Genomic DNA, 21,450 nt, shown 5'->3' on the forward strand with positions numbered 1-21,450 from the left:
GATTCATGGGGTCGCAAAGAGTCGGGCACGACTGAGCTGAACTGAACTGAACTGTGCATGAGAGATGGTGGTATACCACAACTACTGGAGACAATTTGAATTTAGAATGTGGGGCTTATTCTGTCCTCAGCTTTGGGCTTCAGCTTCATTTCTGGGATATTAATAAGAATCTCATTGTTTGTCCTGTTACATAGACATGGTCACATAGTAGAGAAATGGGAAGACACAAGTCTAGCCCGGGTGCTACAGGAGCAGAGAACAGGGTTACCCCAGTCAGAGTTGGGGTGTCACAAACGTTGACATAGGGGATTTGGCAACTAAGTTAAGACCTCAGAGGCAAGGAGGAGTTGGTCAGGTGAAGATGGATGGGATAAGTACATTCTGGACAAAGAAAACAATGTGTGAAAACTGAGACGCAGGAGGGGTGGCGAGGCTATGGTGGAGTGGCATGGGAGGGGGGGCGTGCAGGGGTGAGTGATGTCTGCCCATTGCGGGCCTTCAGCTCTGCCGAAGCGTGTGTGAAACTCACCTGCAGGCCCTCGGAGAGGCTCTACCGAAGCTCCTCAGGGAGGGGAGTCCCGTGGTCAGGTTTGAGTTTTGGGAAATTCCTGCTGCTGAAATTGGAAGAGGGGATCAGTTTGGGAGACTTGGAACAGAGCATACAGGAAGTTGGCCCAGGGGTTAAATGGATTTGACTTCTCAGTGGAGAAGATGTTGGGGATAGAAGAAGAAATCAAGTCTGCTTGGTGGATTGTGTTCCTGGGTGTGTCTTTGCTCAGAGTGAGCACAGGAGAAGAAGCGGGCTCGTGGGGGGAAGACAGCAAGTTCAGATGTTTTTCTTAGGAGCATTTTCCTCTGGGGCTGCAGCTGTGGCTGTGATCACAGGTATATCTGTGGCCTGATGCACCTCAGGGTGGTTTTCCAAAATGGACAAAGGATCCATTTTGATCTTTCCATGGAGCTGATAGTGGGGAGAAGGAGACGATGAAAAAGGCCATCTTATTTGAAGTGTCCCTGAGTTGTGAAATTATTGCAAAAACATATCACCCTTCAAGAGACTTATGAATTCAGTCAATGGCACCTTCTGCCAAAGGATAAAACTTTCTCTGAAAAGGAAGAATTCAGAGCCCAGAAACACTGCATTTTTGTCTCTGCAAGTTACTTTGACAAAAGAAAACTCCTTTCTGTGACAATACAGAGTTGAGTAGCTCTGCAGGTTCCTAAGTGCCTGGTCTGAATTACAATTTGAACTTGTTGTCACCTGATGGCAGACCTCCAGCCTTGTTTGGGCTCAGTTTCCCAGGCTGGGTTTGCAGGTCTCTGATGCTCATTGCCCCTTCATATAAACATTGGTTTAAGGCTCTGCAATATTTATCTTTTAAATCATTTCTGTTTGTTTGCTTCACAATCAAGTCACAATTTAGAAATACTGCTTCCTGAGGCTTTACAGATTAATATGATTTCACAGCTCCAATTACAAATGAGAAAAATTATTTCATCTCAAAACAGAGGAGCCAGACGTTTCTGAGAAATCATGGTTAATGAGAAGACAAAGTACTTTCTGAAAAGCAGGTCACACTATTAATGGCTTCCTCAGCTAAAATCTTGCTGACTCTCAGAACCAAGGGCCCTCATCTTGTGGGGATGCTGGGTTTGATAACCTGTAAAGTAGGTGACTTTCAGATTGAAAAACCACTGATTCTGTTGTGGCCTGGTCTGGAGCTCCCACAACTTCAGTGGTTCGTAAACAAGGCAAACATCCACTGTCTTTCCACCTAGCAAATATACCTTCCTTCCTGCCCCTTCCTTTCAAACTCCGTTTTATGAATCATAGAGTTTTGGATGAGGACTTAACTATCATTTTGTTAACCCTGCATCTGATACTTTGAATACCTGTTCATCATTCCTTCTCAGAAGCAGCTGCTCAGTCATGCCTGACTCTTTGCAATCCTGTGGACAGAGAAGCCTGGCAGGCTGCTGTCCATGGGATTTTCCAGGCCAGAATACTGGAGTGGGTCATCGTCCCCTTCTCCAAGGGATCTTCCCAACCCAGGGATTGAACATGGGCCTCCTGCATTGCAGGCAGATTCTTTATCATCTGAGCCACCAGGGAAGTCCTCAGGAGCAGCTAAGCTACCTACTTTTTAAATATTTCTAGGGATGGAGAACTCACTGTTGTATTTTTTCATGAGAATCTAATAATTTAGCTCCATTTTAAGTAGAATGTAAAGTCTGGTACTTCTCAAGGAGGTCTTCATTAACACCTAAAATCTTTCAACTGGCCCTTTCCCTTACACCCATATCTTTGTAAGGAGATCTGGCTGAAGTATCTCAACTAGAATACCAGCAGAATGAACTTTAAAAAATATTCTTGTTTTATTTATTTGGCGGTGCTGGGTCTTAGTGGTGGCACATGAGACCTTTAGGTGTGGCCTGTGGTATCCAGTTCCCTGACTAGGGATCGAACCAGGACCCCCTGCTTTGGGAGCACAGAATCCTAGCCACTGGACCACCAGGGAATTCCCAGAATGAATTTCAAAGGAAAAATCTGACCTTCACTACTTTGCTGCTCTGTTTTATGGCCAATGACAGTTGCCATTCCAAGAAAGTAAAGGCATCAGTTTTTTCTTGTCTACTTAAGTCTGCCTCTTATCTCTGTTGACTTTCTTGCTGTGATGGGCATTCTCCCCCACCCAAGAATAGAGACTAGCACTTCGGGAACCTTCAATAAACGGTAGACTGATTGACTAAGTGAAGTGGAGGAATGAGTTAATTAGTTGCCTCAATAGACTAACTCTTTGTCTACCTTTACATATCTCCTTTCTGTAGATCCTGTGTGCGTGTTAGTCGCTCAGTCATGTCTGACTCTTTGCGACCCCACGAATTGTAGCCCGCCAGGTTCCTCTGCCTATAGCATTTTTCAGGCACGAATACTAGAGTGGGTTGCCTATTCCTCCTCCAAGGGATCTTCCTGACCCAGGGATCAAAACTATGTCTACTGCACTGGCATGCGGATTCCTTACCATGAGCCACCTGGGAATTCCCATTTACAGATGTAGAGGTTTTAAATGATTTTAAATCTTGGATCACAAATGTCTGTTGTTTTGGGCTTTAAAACATAGTTTTTTTATGCTTTAAACTCAAGACCATACATTTCCTTCTCCAGATCTTTCTTTAAGCTCTTGCCAAATCTTTAGTTTCAACAGAAAATAAGAATGTTGAGTCAGAGGGTAGGAATGCAGGGAGATAGAATCCAGTGGTTTTATTCTCATTTGCCATCACTTGGACTACTGCAGTAGCATGTTCTCTGGTCTCTGCTCTTCGGCCTTTTCTTCCTCCAGCTGTTCTATATGCTACAGGGGAATGTGTGTGTGCTAAGTTGCTTCAGTCGTGTCTGACTTTTTGTGACCCCATGGACTGTAGCCCTCCAGGCTCCTCTGTCCATGGGATTCTCCAGTCAGGAGTACTGGAGTGGGTTGCCATGCCCTCCTCCAGGCATCTTCCTGCTCCAGGGATCCAACCTTCACCTCTCATGTCTCCTGCGCGGACAGGCAGGTTCTTTTCCACTAGTGCCACCTGGGAAGCCCACAATGACGTGAGTCACCTTAAAAACAATTCTTAGGACTCCCTTTGCCCAGAGAGCTGTGGAAGAACAAGGCTTTCGTTGTTTTAAATGTCCTTTATTGCAATCTCTTTTTATTTTACAAGCAAAATAAGCTTTTCAAACAGGAAGACTTTATAATCCTTGCCTAATGTAATAAAAGAAAGAACAGTTCTTCTGGTGGGGTTTAATTATGACAACATCAGTGAAGAGAGTTAATTTTCATGAAGCTGGTGAGGCCCATCTGCCAAACACAAAGAGTTTGCAACTTCAAATGAACTCAGTTTTACCTATAACATCGTTCTTTTATTTTTAAAGAAGATTTCTAACCTGGATATTGATAGCAAAGAAAGGTTGCTGTTTGATTCTTGTTGCTTATAATGACAATTAGGTTTTGATCTGCATTCAGACTTGGACACTAGGTAAATGCCGTCTTGGATCAATGATACCCCATTTCTGTGGACCTTTATGTATGTGTTTATTGGCTGTGCCTCGTGACATGTGGGATCTTAGTTCCTTATCCACGGATGAAACCTGTACCCCTGCTCTGGTAGTGCAGATTCTTAACTGCTGGACCACCAAGAAAGTCCCAATATAACAAGCATTCTTACACATACAATTTCCTGCAAAAACAAAAAATTTCAAAGTTACAAGTTAACATCTTTTAGAAGGTAACGAATTGTTAAGTAAACATTGCAGGAAATTTCTTTAGCCACTTTAATAAAGAGACTTGGACAAAATTTCAACTTTATGGTGACAAGATATGGGATAAGCAAAGATTTAACTTAAATTTTATGGTAATTAGTATGTAAATATTATACAGTCTTTTTTCTTATCTCTCTAAACAAAGGATAATGGCTAACTCAACACCTTGTATTCTCAAAAGTCCTTAGGCCAACCATTTCTTAAGTCCAAATAAAATACCATTAACCTGTAACCCTTGATTACATCTATAGTACTGAACAAAGCTGAATCAAAATTTTGTTGCCTATAATTTTCTTTTTCCATAGAACTATAACCTTATGCCTACCACTGAATTTAAGAATTTTCTTTTTCAATATTATCTTCTATTATTCTAGGGCTTCCCTGGTGGCTCAGGTGGTAAAGAATTGGCCTGTAATGCAGGAGTCCTGGGCTCCATCCCTGGGTCCAGAAGATCCCCTGGAGAAGGGAATGGCTACCCACTCCAGTGTTCTTGCCTGTAGAATTCCATGGACAGAGGATCCTGGCAAGCCATAGTCTATGCGGTCGCTAAAGTTGGGCACAACTGAGTGACTAACACAAACTACAACTTTATGCCAACCATTGAATTTAAGAATTTTCCTTTTCAGTATTATCTCCTATTAGTCTACTTCCAAGAGACTGTTCTCCTTACCCAGGTCCATGTACTCTATTATTTATTTTTAAAAATTTTATTGAAGCATAGTTGATTTACAGTGTTGTGCCAATCTCTGCTGTACAGCAAAGTGATTCCATTATATACATGTATTCTTTTTAATATTCTTTTCTATTATGGGTTATCATGAGATATCGAACATAGTTCCTTGTGCTTTATAGTAGAACTTTGTTGTTTATCTGTCCTGTATATAATAGTTTATTCAACACATCTGCTGCTGCTGCGTCGCTTCAGTCGTGTCCGACTCTGTGCTACACAACCACAAGTCTGTTCTCTCTGTCTGTGCTTTGTGGATACGTTCATTTGTGCTGTATTTTAGATTCCACTTGTAAATGATGTCATACGGCGTTTGCCTTTTTCTGTCCGACTGACTTCAGTTAGTATGATACTCTCTAGTTGCATCCATGTTGCTACAAATAGCACTATTTTCTCCTTTTATATGTTTGAGTAATATTCCATTGTATGTATGTACCATATCTTGGTCCACGTACTCTAAATCACTCTTTGTTCTCTAAATCTCCACTCTATCAAAGGCAATATTATTTACTCACCAGTGACCATTTCAAATGACACCTCTTTTATTCATTCCACCAAGATTTACTGAATAGCTACTAAGATCCAGATACTGTGTTGGACACTTGAGATTTAATTTGGCTGTCACGAAGCTTACACTTTGGTTGGATGAATGGGCGTTAATTAATTACACTGGTTAGAATTTAATTACAAACTGATTTTGGTGCTCTGAGGGAAGGGATGTGATTCTGTCAGAGCCTATGAAGCTTCTATGCACCTTCCAGCCATAGATTATTTCTCTCTTCTGAAGCCCTCATGGCATTTAATAACTCTGCCAGTTGAAATCTTTGGCTGTGAGCAACATAAACCTATTCTAGTAAATTTAAGTAAAAATAAGTGCATTTGGATAATAAGGAGTAGTTCAAGAATAAGAGGAAAAGCTGGGGAACCAGTCTTCAGAGAGGGGAGACTCAGAGTAGCCCTGGGAGAGGAGGCAGCATCCGCCAATGGGCAGCCTTCCCGGGGCACTCCTGTGCAGACAGGTGAGTTCGTGGAGAGATAATACCCTATGTCTTGTGGCTAAGAGCACAGGCTCTGCAGTCAGACAGGGGCCACCACCTACTATGGTGCGCAGACTGGGGCATGTCCTCTGTTTCCTCATCAGCACAAGGGGAGAAATGACAGTATCTATCTGCCTCCTATAGGCACTGGGAACATTAATGGAGGTAATTCTTGCAAGACACTTAAAATGCACCTGGCACATTGTAAGCACTCAGTATATTAGCAGTGTCAGCAATTACTGTTTTTAAATTTTCCTCGAGGTTCAAATCAAGGGGATATCCTAAATAGGGTCCCTTGCTCCTTGGAAGAAAAGCTATGACCAACCTAAACAACATATTAAAAAGCAGAGACATTACTTTGCCAACAAAGGTCCATCTAGTCAAAGCTATGATTTTTCCAGTAGTCATGGATGGATGTGAGAGTTGGACTATAAAGAAAGCCGAGCACCGAAGAATTGATGCATTTGAACTGTGGTGTTGGAGAAGACTCTTGAGAGTCCCTTGAACTGCAAGGAGATCTGATCAGTAAATCCTAAAGGAAATCAGTCCTGAATATTCATTGGAAGGACTGATGCTGAAGCTGAAACTCCAATACTTTGGCCACTTGATGCGAAGAACTGACTCATTGGAAAAGACCCTGATACTAGGAAAGATTGAAGGCAGGAGGAGAAGGGGATGACAGAGGATGAGATGGTTGGGTGTCATCACCAACTCGATGGACACGAGTTTGAGTAAACTCCAGGGGTTGGTGATGGACAGGGAGGCCTGGCGTGCTGCAGTCCATGGGGTCGCAAAGTCAGAAATGACTGAGCGACTGAACTGAACTGAACTGAACTTGACCCTTGTCCAGAGGAAGGCAGGGAGCCTTGTGACAGTATCTCTCGGATCATATTCCATCGCAGATTGGCTCCCCAGGGTGAGACCAGGATGCTGTGCCAGAAGAAGGTGTGGACCCTGGGCTGACAGAATGAGAGATGGTGTCTCCTTCCCCCTGCCTTTACCTGACTCTGTCTGCTGCCTTTGCTCTTTGCATTGTTGCTGACTCCCCCTGTCAGGTTTTAAGTGTCTAATGGGTGAGAACCGTGTATTATCCCTGTACATCCAGAAATACAGCTCCTTCCACATCAGAGATGTTCAACTCTTATTTGCTGTATTGAATTAAAATAAAATTGTTGCGTATGAGTCACATATTAGTGCTAGAAGCATCTAGGTGGGGATGACTTGAAATGTTTTTGAATTTTTCAGTTCCCTCAAGGTTTGCTGGTTTTAAGAGAAATATAGAAAGAAAGCTGCATAGGATTTCAGAACCTTCCAGATATTTCCTGAGACAGCAGTGCCAAGAGAGTTACCCTTCTTTGCAAAGGTTTTAATTTATTTAAAATGAAAGCCATGGTGTATAAGGAAGTGGGAAGTAATTCATTTTTTTTTTACTATTTATGCTAGTGAAAAATGTCTATCAATAGTGGTATGACAAATGAACAAATATATCCATACTGTAAAACAGCTGCAAAAACTTAATGTTGATCCCTCTATGTGATAACATAGAAAGAGCTCCAAAAACCATTGGTGACTAAAACAAGTACAGAACAATACGTACAGTGTAGTCCTCTTTTATAAAAAGGAAACAAAACAAAAACGATGCTATGTTTTATACTGATACATGCATATGTAAAACATAAAAAAAATGATCTTGAAGGATTATCATCATAGTGTGATATGGTTTACTTAAATGAAAAGCCAAATCAAAAAGATGCTGCATATTTTATACCAGTATACACCCACATATACACACATACATTTTTATATGTATATACACACGTATGGACTACAATAACGGGTTGGTTGCTTCTTGAGAGTGGGTGTTGGGAGAAGGGCCAGAATTGTAAATAATTTTCTAAGAAAATGGTAACCTAATTTCTAACATTCACCTTTTTACAAGAAGGATATATTCATGAATTGCCTCTGTAACGAAACATTATCTAGAAAAGAAAAAAAGGAAGCTAAAACAAACCAACGAGCTCATATGCCTCTGAACTGCCTTCATTCCAGAATGCCGGGACATTCTGCTCCCTGTCATTACCAAGGAGCTGAAGGAGCTCCTGGAGCAGAAGGACGACATGCAACACCAGGTCCAGGAGAAGAAGTACTGTGTCGAGTTGCTCAACAGCATTCTGGAAGTCCTCAGCCGTCAGGACGCGGTGAGTCTTCGTGATGATGTAGATGTCCTGAACTCAGACTGGCGCTCAGTTGATTAAGTTCTAAAATATTGATGCTGATGAATAGCAGTTGAAGTCTAAAGATAAAAGTCAATGGCTTGCTCAGCGGGCTTATTTTTCCAGTGACTAACTCCCCATCTGTTAAAGACGGCTTGGGGACTAGAGCTGAGCGTGTAGCATTTTGTCACCGTATTTCTTGTTGAATAGGCCTTCTTAGGGTGTAGGTATGGACATATTGCAGACTTTTTAGATGAATTGTTCATTTATTAAAGCCCTGACTTGTAGGGATGGAAATGAGGAAAATTTGCTATGCCTACATAGCCAAGAAAACTCACTTCCCTGCTTTCTGGGCTAATTTTCCTTGGTTTTCCTTCCTTGGTTACCTCCCACAGTGGTGAGATGGTGAAGACTCTTTATGGATGAACAGAATGCTCAGGCCTAGATCCTAGAGGTAGGCTGAGGAGTAAGGTGGTGCTAGGGAGGTGGCCAGTGTATACTCTTGACATCATTCAGAGGCTAGGCAAGCCTGAGCCCAAACAGAAAGTCTTGGTGGGAGTAAGTAGAGGGCTTCCAAAGGGCAGAGTCTGCAGAAGACAATGAGGAAGATGGAGTGTGATAACAGTAAAGACCGAGAAGCAGTGATTAAACACAGGACTAGAATTCTTGAGACTTGAAGATGGGGATAAACATTCATGGTTGACTCAGGTTCGTCTGCAACCTTACTTCATCCCTGAATAACGTCCAGGAGTGTCTGTCCCTAGATGGGCTGCTCTCAGAGCCAGGTAGACCCAGACAGCCAGTAAGTCTTCCCTGAGTGTTCGTGTGACCATCCTCTCTCCTCCCTTCAGATTCACTGAGAAGGGCTTTCTAGATGAATTGGATCTGTGTTTGACTATATGAGAAAACTGCGAAACAGTATTTTTTCCTGCTCATATCCAATAGTGAACCATTATTATCAGTTTCCTAGTATGTCTCTCTTCTGTCGTGTCTTTTCCACTTTTAGCATCCTGGTTGTTTTTTCTTGTCTCATTTCTAGGCGAATGAGGCATGTAGCCAGCTTCATTCATTCATTCATTCGTACATATGATGTACTAGGTATATGCCAGGCACATGGCACACAAAGGCATATCTTTTTTCCTAAGAAAATACCTATAAATATATAAAGAAAAAGTGACAATATAATACAGTGACTAAAATCTAGATGCATCCTAGGAACTGGAGCTACACAGACTCTGTGCGTGTGTGTGTGTGTAAACGTTTTTTCAAGGAAGCCTTCTCAAGAGAAGGAAAGCTTCAACTTCACTATTCAGAAGTGAATAATTAAATAATGATCACCAATGGTACTTTATTTGCTATTCCGTAAGTACTTGCTAAATGCAGTCCAAGCCTTCTTTCTTCACACATTGATCACTGCTAAAGATTATCATTCTCATTTTACGAATGGAAACCTGAAATTCACAGACTTAAAGTTCAAGGCCAGACAGCAGATAAATAGAAGGCTGAAAATTCGAACCCAGTTTGTCAGACTCCAAAGTCTGCATAATTATAGACCCTGAGGATACAAAAGCATGGTCTTTTCCCTCTTGTCTTTTCCTATCCTGTCTTTTTTGTGGGGAGAGTGAGTATAATGCCCCAAAGCTTGGGTACCTCTAATTCACTCTGTGAGAATGTTATGATGACGGGGTTGTTTTCATCAGCATGTTTTCACTAGCCAGCTGTTGAACTGGTTCCAGTCTTTGCTATTTGATCTTTAAAAAGAATTTAGGGAATGTTTGCTCTTACTCTCACAATGTAAAAAGCATAACGATTGGCACACTATATCTCCAGAAATTTCCCAGAGAATAGGGCTTCTTCCTCTTGAAAAAAAGTTTCCAGTGTTTCTTATATAGTAGTGCTCAGGTCCCTTTTCATAGGGAAAAATTCCAGATACTTGGGCTTACGCTAGGGTACCCCCGTTTGAGGACACACTTATCACGTGTTCTGCCAATTTCCTGATTTGGGTAAAGGGGTGGCCCCAGTTCACAAATCAGTTGTTAAGCAGCAATGCTAGGCTCTGCCTGAGCCAGGGGAGTGGGCCCCTGGAATTCTATCCTGACAAGTTGTCATCATTTTGTCCACTGGGTAACCCTGGACACTGGTGACAAGGGGCTGCTGTCTCACACACCCCAAGTGCTTGGGGCTTCAAAGCCAACGAGTGTGTGGGAGGCCCAGGGCCCCCGTGGGGCTTGTGGCAGCTGGCCTTGAGGTGTGTGGGAGGCGGAGTGCCACTCTCCAGGGCCTCTGAGTGTGTGGGTTTGGTAATGACTTCTGAACCCGGGACTAACCCACCTCTTTCCCAGAATGAGCAGCTGTCTTTGCTGGTGAGTGGGTGAATAGTATTGCTACCACTGGGTTTGGTACAGTGTTGGCACCATGTGCGAGCTTCACGTCTAACTTCTCCAGCTCATGAAGATAGGAATCTCTCCTTCCTCTTCTCAAAAACGTTGTCTTCCACGAAGAAGATCCATTCAGTAACCATTATTAGTTTGAGTTAAACCAAAAATCAGAAGTCCCAAAGTATCTAATCTAAATCTCTCTTGTTCCAGGCTATGGAAGCTCTCAACTCTGGCTACATGTTGCCTGACAGGAGAAGCTTTTTATAAAGCAGTTGTGCCCAGGTTCCAGTTGACTGGCGTTGGCCAGAGTGTCGCAATAGCATGCTCATGGGGTGGTGATAATAGGCAGCAGGGTGGAGGACCACAGCTTTAATGCAAAAGATCTTAGACATGAGTGTACATCCCAGTGACCTGGAGGAGCTGTGGCAACAGGGTTCTGATCGTTAGTTTTGGAGGATGGGGCTGATCTCGGGTCGCCTCAGCCTGCAGCAGCTTGAAGCAGGTTTTAGTTCTGAGCCAGAGGGTGACGGAGAAGGCGATGGCACCCCACTCCAGTACTCTTGCCAGGAAAATCCCATGGACAGAGGAGCCTGGTAGGCTGCAGTTCATGGGGTCGCTAAGAGTCGGACATGACTGAGCGTCTTCACTTTCACTTTTCACTTTCATGCTTTGGAGAAGGAGATGGCAACCCACTCCAGTGTTCTTGCCTGGAGAATCCCAGAGACGGGGGAGCCTGGTGGGCTGCCGTCTATGGGGTCGCACAGAGTCAGACACAACTGAAGTGACTTAGCAGCAGCAGCAGCAGAGGGTGAGGTTGGTCCATGGCAGTGAGAGGTCTGAATCCTAGCCACTAGGCCAGTGGCCAGTGACAAGGCCCTGGTCCTTTGGCTTTGCAGAAAAGAATTCCCACAAAGACAGAAAGTAGTGAAACAAGTAAAGTGTTTATTAGGAGGAAAGGAATATAGTCCATGTGGATAGATGCAGGCAGACCCACGGAGAGGGTCACTCCCTTGTGGTGTTTAAAATCACTTACATGGGGAATTTCTTCCAGGTTTCCTTTGGTCAGTCATTTTGATTTGCCGGGTTCTGAGTCCTTATTTGGCTTGTCTCAGGGTGCTCTCGTGTGTGTGTGTGTGTCTGTGCGGGTGCGCATCTCTCAGCCGAGATGGATTCCAGCGAAGAGGCCTATTGGTAGCTTAGCACCACTCTTCTTTTGACTCCCAGGAACCCTCTAGTTGGGAAGGTCTCCTTGACTTTGAGAATGAGAAATATGAGGCCTCTTCTCTGGCAGGGCCCAGCCTCAGCTCTTGATTGTTGTTGTCCTGTTGTTGTTGTTGTTTAGTTGTTCACTTGTGTCCAGTGCTTTGTGATTCTGTGGACTGTAGCCCTCCAGGCCACCAGTCTCCTCTGTCCACGGAATTTCCCAGGCAAGAATCCTGGAGTGGGTTGCCATTTCCTTCTCCAAGGGATCTTCCTGACTCAGGGATGGAAACCTGTGTCTCCTGCCTTGGCAGGCAGATTCTTAACCACTGAGCCGTCAGGGAAGCCCTGCCCTCCCCTGCCTCGATTGTCCTGCTGTTGATATTTTGGAAGTTGTGTCTGCAGGGAATGGGCTCCAGTTGCTCACTTGGTGGAGGTGGGAGGCATCTGCCTCCTGCTTCGAGGCCTGATTGTTTATTTTTCTAACAAATGCCCAGATGATACGGATACTGCTGGCCCAAGGACTACACTGTAAGGGCCTCTGCTCTAAGGTGACCTAATTTTTTTCATCTTCACTATTCACCAGTAATGGAACAACAGTTGGGCTCATCCTCAGTTCTTTACCTTCTTAATTGAAGAGCCCTTTCCAGTCTATAAACCATCTCCTCTTCCAATATGGCATTTAATAAACCGTAGAATGGCAGTCTTCAAACACAGTCATTTGTGCTCATCAACTCATTTTTATGTGGTAGTGGGGACATGGCCTGTGTGAAGATCTGACTTTGAAAACCCAAACCATCAGATGTGCTTCTGGTTTCTTCAGGCGCCAACTTCTCAAAGTTGGAAATTTCGAAGGAAAAAACTGAGAAAGACTCCTAGAGTAAATGCCCTGGATTTTTCTTCTGGTTGCTTGGATCCTCTGTGTTGATAACAACATAGCCATCTATTTTTAAACTGACTTTCTCTTGGCACCATGGAATAGCCTGTCTCTCCATCTCAAGCATGGGCTATACCTACCTCCTGAACCATTGCCAAGGGGCAGAGCCACGTGTGGAAATTTAGTAATTACAGTGCAGGTTGCCGAGCTTCCTTTTTGGGGGACCTTGTGTGTTTGAGGAATGGGAAAGAATGCTTGTCTTCAATAGGTTGTCATTATTTGTGTGATTACAGCCCAGCACAGCAGGCCTGGCATGAGGAAGCTATGTTTCCTATTACTACCTTCTTCACTGTAACTCTGGATGGCTTATGATTCAGGAAGGTTTGTCTGCCTAAGCTTAGGTCTTGAGAGATATATATATATATATTTTTTTTAATTCATGTTTGGCTGTGCTGGGTCTTCGTCGCATGCAGGCTTTCTGAAGGTGCGGCAGGCGTGTTCTGCTCTTACTTTAATATGCGCACATCTCTTTGCAGTGGCTTCTCTTTGCAGAGCACAGGCTCTAGGGTGCGTAGACTCAGCAGTTGCAGCAAGTGGGCTCAGTAGTTGGGGCACATGAGCTTAGCTGTCCCATGGCATGTGGGATCTTCCCAGGCCAGGGGTCAAACCCGTGTTTGTGACGTTGGCCGGCAGATGGACCAGCGTGGAAGCCCCTTGCTGTTTCCTAATGGCCCTGTTCCGTCCCCTCACTCAGCTTGCTTGAGTTGCACTTTAACCTAGGAGAGGCACAGGCTCAGGTGAGGGGAAAGGCCTGACTTCTGCCTTAAGTCCCGTATTAACTCCTTTCCTCCCCCCTCACCTGAGCAAGTTTAGTTGTCAACTTAGGTTACTTTGAAAGATGGTTTCAAACTGGCTTTGTCCTATGCTTTGCTGGCTGCCAAGTAACTCATAACATTCAATCTTGTGCCAGACCTGGAGGGAGTTGGCTTCCTCCCCGCCCACCACTAAATCAGGCTTTTCATTTGTATGTTTCATTTCTCCAACAGACAGGAGAGTCGTCACGTTGTACCCTGCATAGTGATCACAAAGTGGGTAAAGATGACTCCTGATTCTGAAGAGGGGATCGTGTTGGGTATATCTGCATCATGAAGGTAGAGAACCTGCAGAATCAGCTTGAAAACAAAATAAAAACAAAGCCTTTTGAGCCCATTGACTAAACCTGAGGAGTTTTACCAAGGCCCTCTGATGCTCATGATTGGTTTGGGGTTTATGCTATCTTTATTCATCAACTTAGACACTGGTAGAGAGGGTTTTTGCTCATGCTTGAACAAAACATGTTTTTTGTTCTATTCCTATTCCTGTTGTTTTTATGTAAGTAAAAATCCCAAACTCCTTTTAGGTTCAGCTCGGGTGATAATTCCTGTCTGCAATCTCACTTTCGTGTCCTCCCTACACCCCTCATCCTAAGGCGGGTTTGAGGACTTGCTTCTCTGTGTTCATGGCCATGTGTTCAGACAGACACGACAGCACTGACTGCTGTGTTCTGCTTTCTGCTGTGTCTCCTGCCAGGCTCGGAGCACCGAAGCTCAGAGAGCAAGCCTCACTCCCGCCACCTCGCAGAGCTTACCCTTCCAGCCTTGCCTCTTGCCGATTCCACTCTGACTCTCCAGCCTCCTCTCCATTAAAGTTCTTTGAGTGCCTCAAGTGCCCACACTCTCTCTCTGCTGGGCTGCTGCGTGCTGTCTGCATTGTCAGAGTGCACCGCCTCCTCTCTTTGCCTAGCTAAATCCTACCTAATGTTCGGAAGCCAGATGAAATGTCACTTTCCCGGGAAAGTGTTCTCTAACCCTCCTCCACAGCCCTCTCTAGTGGTCCATGGAGCTCACGCCAGGGTTATCATCCTCTGTGGACCCATCTGTCTTGTAACCGGGAGTGCCTGCTCTGCCGTGTAGCCCTCCCCTTCCCCTTGCTCATCCTGTGTGAAGCCTGGCTATCTGTTAAAGGAATGGGGAAGTGAATGAATATGACTTCTCCACATCAGGGGCAGAGCCTGAGTTCTCCATCGGGTCTTCCACTCTGAGTGCTGAGAAGGTATGCTCCTTCCTCTTTTTGTCTTCCTTGGTAGCTCAGCTGGTAAGGAATCCGCCTGCAAGGCAAGACACCCTGGTTTGACTCCTGGGTCAGGAAGATCCACTGGAGAAGGAATAAGCTACCCATTCCAATATTCTTGGGCTTCTCTGATGGCTCAGCTGGTAAAGAATCCTCCTGCAATGCGGGAGACTTGGGTTTGATATCTGGGTTGGGGAGATCCCCTGGAGAAGGGAAAGGCTACCCACTCCAGTATTCTTGCCTGGAGAATCCCATGGATATATAGTCAATGGGGTCACAAAAAGTCAGACACGACAAAGCAACTTTCACTTTGGATATCAAGTGCAGAGGTTGAATTAATCACATAGTTTATGACACATTTTCCTCATCGGTCTTTGCAAGGCCCTCTCTGGTTTCAGGTATATGTGTGTGTTTTTACCTTTGTCCTTATCTCTTGCTTCCACTCCCCTACCTTCCCTACCTGCTTCAGTCAATTCAGCTACTATGTCGAATACACATGTGTAAATTTGGGTGCGTGTATTTTAAAACACACAAACACATCCACTCACCCTCATATCCCTTCCTTACAGAGGAGCTGACATTGACTGCAAAAGAGCATTAGCCAATTCAGTCCTGTGAAGGCCCCCTGGGTGGGGAGGGCCTGAGGTGGGCACAGGGAGTCTTCTGTCCAGGGGTGTTCTTGGTCTAGTGCTGCCTGGACCTTCCACGTGTGATACAAGCAGGCCCTGCCCCCTGTGCTTGGCTGTCTTCCTCTGAAATTCTGGGCTCCTGTGAATCCCAGGCAGCCTGCCTGATGCAGGCTGGCAGAGAGGCTGATGCTGCCTCTTTGCATTATCAATTAGCTCCCAGGATCAATACCACTCTGCAGAAGCAGCAGGGTTTTCTTCTAACCTATCTGCTCCCTCATATATCACATGAAAGGCAGGAAGACAAGACTTGCTAAAATTCTTTTGTCTGTGAGGCATTCCAAACAGAACAGCCAATTAAGCTCTGAACTTAAAGTTGAAATAGATGGGATCCTATACTTCCGCTGTGTCTAAGGCCATTTTTTATTTACCTATTGCCCTTCCTGTGCATCTGTGGTGTTAAATGTCCTCTTCCTAGGCCAGCGGAATGGCACAGTAGTGTCATGGACAGTGACATGTGGGACACTGTCTTTCTGGGTGCCCTTCAACCTGCAAAGTGCTTTCTCATACATCACGGTTGTTCTGTTTCTGGCCACCACATGGCAAGGTCAGTTTTATTATCCCCATTCTACTGGCGTAGAGTGGGAAGCTTGGTGACATTCCTAACTAAGGTCAGAGAGTTAGTAAAAGGCAGAGTCGGCAGGGACTCACCCTATCTCACTCCACAGTCAGCCTTTCACACATCACTGCATCTTCCGTGACTTCACTGACACACTACCTCTTAACACTTTACGAGCATCATTTCCCTGGTGGAGGTAAGAGCACGAGCTTTGGAGTTAGGCTGCATTCATGCATCCATCCCACAAACAACGGAAAGAACCGTGTGTGCTACCCCGCATGCTGAAGCTATAGGAGTGAGCAGAGCTGGGGTGTGTGCTCACTCTGCTTCTGATTATCTGGGGAACCTTGGAAGTCAAATAATCTCCTGGTAAAAATAGGCTTGCTGTGTCCCTGGGTAGGTGTGCCAGGATTACAAGAACATCTGTGAAAGCATGCAGCGTTTTACTCGGTGGATAATCTCTACTGGATCCGTGTGGCTTTGCTTCTTCCTTCACTAGTTCCCTTCCCTCCTAAGCTCTTTCCACTGTTCCAGGGTGCTTCTGAAACATCCCTATAATTCTTTTAAGAACGGTTAAGGGCCAAGTGATCTCCTGGGAGAATGGCAAACAGGTCCCAGGCTTAGGGAGCATTCGGTGCGCCGTCGGCACTGAAGGCAGACCGCAAGCGGCCCTGGCAGCAGCCAGATGTTTTGGAGCCCTCGCAGGCATCGCGGGGGCCTGGCCAAGGAGCGCAGGTGCTGCTGCTGGAGCAGAGCCATCACCTGCGGGCACCCGGCCCTCACCAGGGCTCCTGCAGGGCCTGGAGAGGGCATCAGCCTGCGCCTCAGGGCTCCTCTGGGGTCCTCCAGAACTATGGGCTCGTGATAGCCACCGTATGGCACGGTGTGCTGGAGCTGGCTTGCACCGGCTCATGGGAACCAAGTGTTAAAGGTTTAGGAAGTTTTTGAGCTATTTGTTAAAATAACAGCCATCGTTAAAATTTTATATAAATATCTACAACTAATAAATGATATTGAAGTCAAAGGTAATAAATATATGTTCAGGAGTATCACTTCCTAATTATCTTACCATACTTTATTCTTATCTATGAGCTTGAGGTTATTTACATCTGTTGTGTCTGTATGGTAGAAATGCATACAGATATTTAATGTTATAGATGTTAATATTTAATGCTCTGCTGCAGCCCGTTTCTTCCCAATTCTGTGTTCAGCAGAGTCATTATTGGTAGCTTGAAATCAACCATGAAGGAAGTACTCATTCCAGAAAATTGACAAATGCTTAATATCCAGACTTTTATTTTTTCTCTTCTTGGAGAGACAATTGATAAACATTTACCAGCATACCACTGTCTGGGATTCAAAGAAATTTCAAAGAAAATTCAAAGAAATGAAAAAACCCCACAGGTTCAGGGGAGCTGCCTGTGTGCCTTCTCTTTTCGCCAGCGATCCTGGATCTGCTGTGTCTAAAGGTTCTCATGAGACTGGCCAATGAAAGGATGCTCCAGGGATGTCGCAATTCAAAGACAAACTAAACACCCAACCTAGAACAGAGATAAAGAAATTTGTTTCATTTCCTATGGCAATTCTCATTGATTAGCAATGACTTCTTTCCTTGTAGCATGTGGAATTTTGAGGGCCTGTGTGGGCCAGTGAGGATGAGAGCCCAGATGCCTGCATAGGTGGTGGATGGGGATGAAGGCTTGAGTGCCATTCCTAAACCAGACGTCTAAGCCACACAGCTGTGGGAAAGGCACATTTGACGGGGAGGTTACTGTCTTTCAATGCAGTCATTTTTGGCCTTTGGGTCTTAAATAAGGTTTAAAGATTATAAAAAGCTCTCTTTTGATTAGGCAAGCCTTTCGGTTATCATTGTTACAAGGAAGAACCACCAATGGATGCTAAAGGTGATGGGCAAAAGCCTGATGAGAAACAGAATATTTGTATAGTCTCAGGGTATCCTCCCAAAACATCTGCCTACCAATAACACAAGGAAAGACAGTAGATTCACAGTGTGGGAACCTGACAGGCACCCCCGTAGCCAGGTGGTGAGAGGGAGCGTCTCCAGGAAGGACACATCAGCAGCCTGTGCCTCCCAAGAAGCTGTCCTGAGAAGGACACAGCACTGCTCTCCTAGAGAGTCCTGTCAGGAACATACAACCAGCCTCATAATGAGAAAGCTTTCAACAAGCCCCAGCAGGGGCTGTTCTACAAAACAGCAGATGATTACTCTTCAGAACTTAAGACCATGAAAGATGGGGAAGTACCAAGGTACTGTCACAGATTGGTGGGGATTTAGGAGATGTGACAACTGAATTCAAAGTAGGATCCTGAATTAGGTCATGAACCAGAAAATGGACACGAGAAGGAAAACTGACAAAATTAGAATAGAACTGTTCTGTTAGAGAAGACTCTTGAGAATTCCTTGGATGGCAAGGAGATCCAACCAGTCCATCCTAAAGGAGATCAGTCCTGCGTGTTCATTGGAAGGACTGATGTTAAAGCTGCAACTCCAATATTTTGGCCACCTCATGCGAAGAGCTGACTCATTGAAAAAGACCTTGATGTTGGGAAAGATTGAGGGCAGGAGGAGAAGAGGACGACAGAGGATGAGATGATTGGATGGCATCACTGACTCGATGGACATGAGTTTAGGTAAACTCTGGGAGTTTACCAGGGAGGTCTGGTTGTGCTGCGGTTCATGGGGTCGTGAAGAGTTGGACATGACTGACTGACTGAACTGGTGATTTAGTTAATAATACTGTACTGACACAAATGTTGTGCTTTAATAATTATGCCCTGATTACGCTACCATTAAGATGTTAACATTAAGGGAGGCTGGATGAAGGGTACATAGGAATTTTCTTTACTGTTTTTGCAACTTTTATGTAGGCCTAACATTATTTTTCTTAATAAGCTTACTTTGAAGTGTTTCAGGAAGGATTGCTCGCTTCCAAAGAATGCATTTTGAGGGTGAGCAGTTTCCCAAAAGACACCTGTTCCAGTGTGAAGGGCTGCTGATACATAAGGGGTTTTCTGTGCTTTTTTCAGTCAAAAATGACAAAACTCACAGACAAATGACCAGCCTTACTAGAGGATTCCACTCTGTTAAATGCCCCAATCTGTCTGGAGGTGATTGGAACCTCCTACTAAGTGAGTTATTGGGTAATTACTTGACTCAGTCATATCAGCATGCATTAACCGAGGATGAAGCTGTGGGGACTGAGAATATGGAGGAGTCTTGCAGCCTGTCCTGGTCACAAGGACCTTGCACGTGACAGCACCGACCAGGGTTGTTTGTTAGCCTTATCCATGTGGTAATTCCTAGGCCAGTGTTTGGCACCTGAATGTCACCTGATCTTTGCTTGGCAAGTTTAGCAAGTGGATGGCTTGGCATAACTTACTAGATGGTCTTTGGGTCATTTATTGTCAGGGGAGCCACCTGGAAAATTAGTAGACAGTTTTTGTTGACAGTTGACTAGAACTCAGCACCAACTAGAAATAATTCTCAAGGAGTTCTTCAATATTCCTCTATTTGCCATGACCAAAGTCTAAAAGAGTTTGTTGGTGTTCAGTCACTGAGTCGTGTCCAAATCTGTGCCCTGGTAGGCTTCAGCATGCCAGGCTCCTCTCTCCTTCACTATTTCCTGCAGTTTGCTCAAAATTCATGTCCATCAATTCAGTGATCCCATCCAACCATCTCATCCTCTGTTGCCCCCTTCTCCTTTTGCCATCAATCTTTCCCAGCATCAGTGTCTTTTCCAAAGAGATGGTTCTTCACATCATGTGACCAAAGTATTAGAACTTCAGCTACAGTCCTTTCAATGAATATTCAGGGTTGATTTCCTTTAGGATTCACTGGTTCGATGTCCTTACTGTCCAAGGGACTCTCAAGAGTCTTCTCTAGCACCACAATTTGAAAGCATCAATTCTTTCACACTCAGCCTTCTTTATGGACCAACTTTCACATCCTTACATGACCAACTACTGAAAAAATCCTAGCTTTGACTATACAGTCCTTTGTCAGCAAAGTGATATCTCCGCTTTTTAATGTGCTGTCTAGGTTTTGTCATAGGTTTCTTGCCAAGAAGCAAGCCTCTTTTAATTTCATGGCCACAGTCATGGTCTGCAGTGATTTTGGAGCCCAAGAAAATAAAATCTGTCACTGCTTCCACTTTTTCTATTTGCCATGAAGGGATGGAACTGGTTGCCATGATCTTAGTTTTTTTAATGTTGAGTTTCAGGTCAGCTTTTTCACTATCCTCTTTCACCCTTATCAAGAGGCTCTTTAGTTCCTCTTCACCTTCTGCCATTAGAGTGGTATTATCAGCATATCTGAGGTTGTTACTTCTCCTGGCAGTCTTGATTCCAGCTTGTGACTCAACCAGTCCAGTGTTTCACATGATGTACTCTGCACATAAATTAAATAAGCAAGGTAACAATATAAAGCCTTGACGTACTCCTTTCCCAATTTGGAACCAGTCTATTGTTCCATGTCGAGTTCAAACTGTTGCTTTTTGACTTGCATACAACTTTCTCAGGAGGCAGGTAAGGTGGTCTGATAGTCCCACCTCTTTAAGAATTCTCCAGTTTGTTGTGATCCACACAGTCAAAGGCTTTAGCATAGTCAATAAAGCAGAAATAGATGTTTTTTTGGAATCCCCTTGCTTTTTCTATGATCCAACAGATGTTGGCAGTTTGATCTTTGGTTCCTCTGACTTTTCTAAATTCAGACTGTCCATCTGAAAGTTCTCAGTTCATGTACTGTTGAAACGTAGCTTGAAGGATTTTGAGTAAGACCTTGCTAGCATGTGAAATGAGCGCAATTGTGCAGTAGTTTGAACATTCTTTGGCATTGCCCTTCTTTGGGATTGGAATGAAAATTGACCTTTTCTAGTCCTTTGGTCACTGCTGAGTTTTCCAGATTTGCTGGCATATTGAGTACAGCACTTTAACCCACAGCTAAATTCACTATGTCCTCTTGGCTCTCTCCCAACTGCTTCCAAGGGCCGGGATGAGGGTTGGGCAAGTGATGCATTTGCCTGAGGCTAGGGACAAAGTATAATTGGGCACCAAAAATTCGGTAATCAAGAAAAGTGTATTTCAATGCAACATTTTTAAAAACCAGTATTTTAAGATTTTGTTCATCATTTATTTTTCTGCCTTAATTTGTATTTTTTTTAATATGGCATTAAATTTTACTTGCCTTGATTAATGAGCTTTTTGATGCTCTTGCAGTATTATCTCCTGGGTAAGAGCCTTGATCACATTACTCTCTCATCTCAGTCCTGGCAGTTTATGGAGCCTTCAATCAACACCAGCTGCCTGCAGTGGCAAATCTGGGCTCTGACCCATGAATGG

General features: G+C 44.3%; 1 protein-coding gene across 1 annotated transcript in view; it reads left to right on the plus strand.

Annotated features, from left to right (window-relative positions):
- The window catches only part of DOCK2 (dedicator of cytokinesis 2), a 460,175-nt gene that overhangs the window by 165,241 nt on the left and 273,484 nt on the right, over positions 1-21,450 (plus strand). The window contains exon 26 of the mRNA XM_070357390.1: positions 8,120-8,268. Coding sequence (XP_070213491.1) covers positions 8,120-8,268 — 149 coding nt within the window. The remainder of the gene's footprint in view (positions 1-8,119; positions 8,269-21,450) is intronic.

The sequence above is a fragment of the Bos mutus genome, chromosome 20 (genome assembly GCF_027580195.1).
Source record: "Bos mutus isolate GX-2022 chromosome 20, NWIPB_WYAK_1.1, whole genome shotgun sequence".
Lineage (NCBI taxonomy): Eukaryota > Metazoa > Chordata > Mammalia > Artiodactyla > Bovidae > Bos > Bos mutus.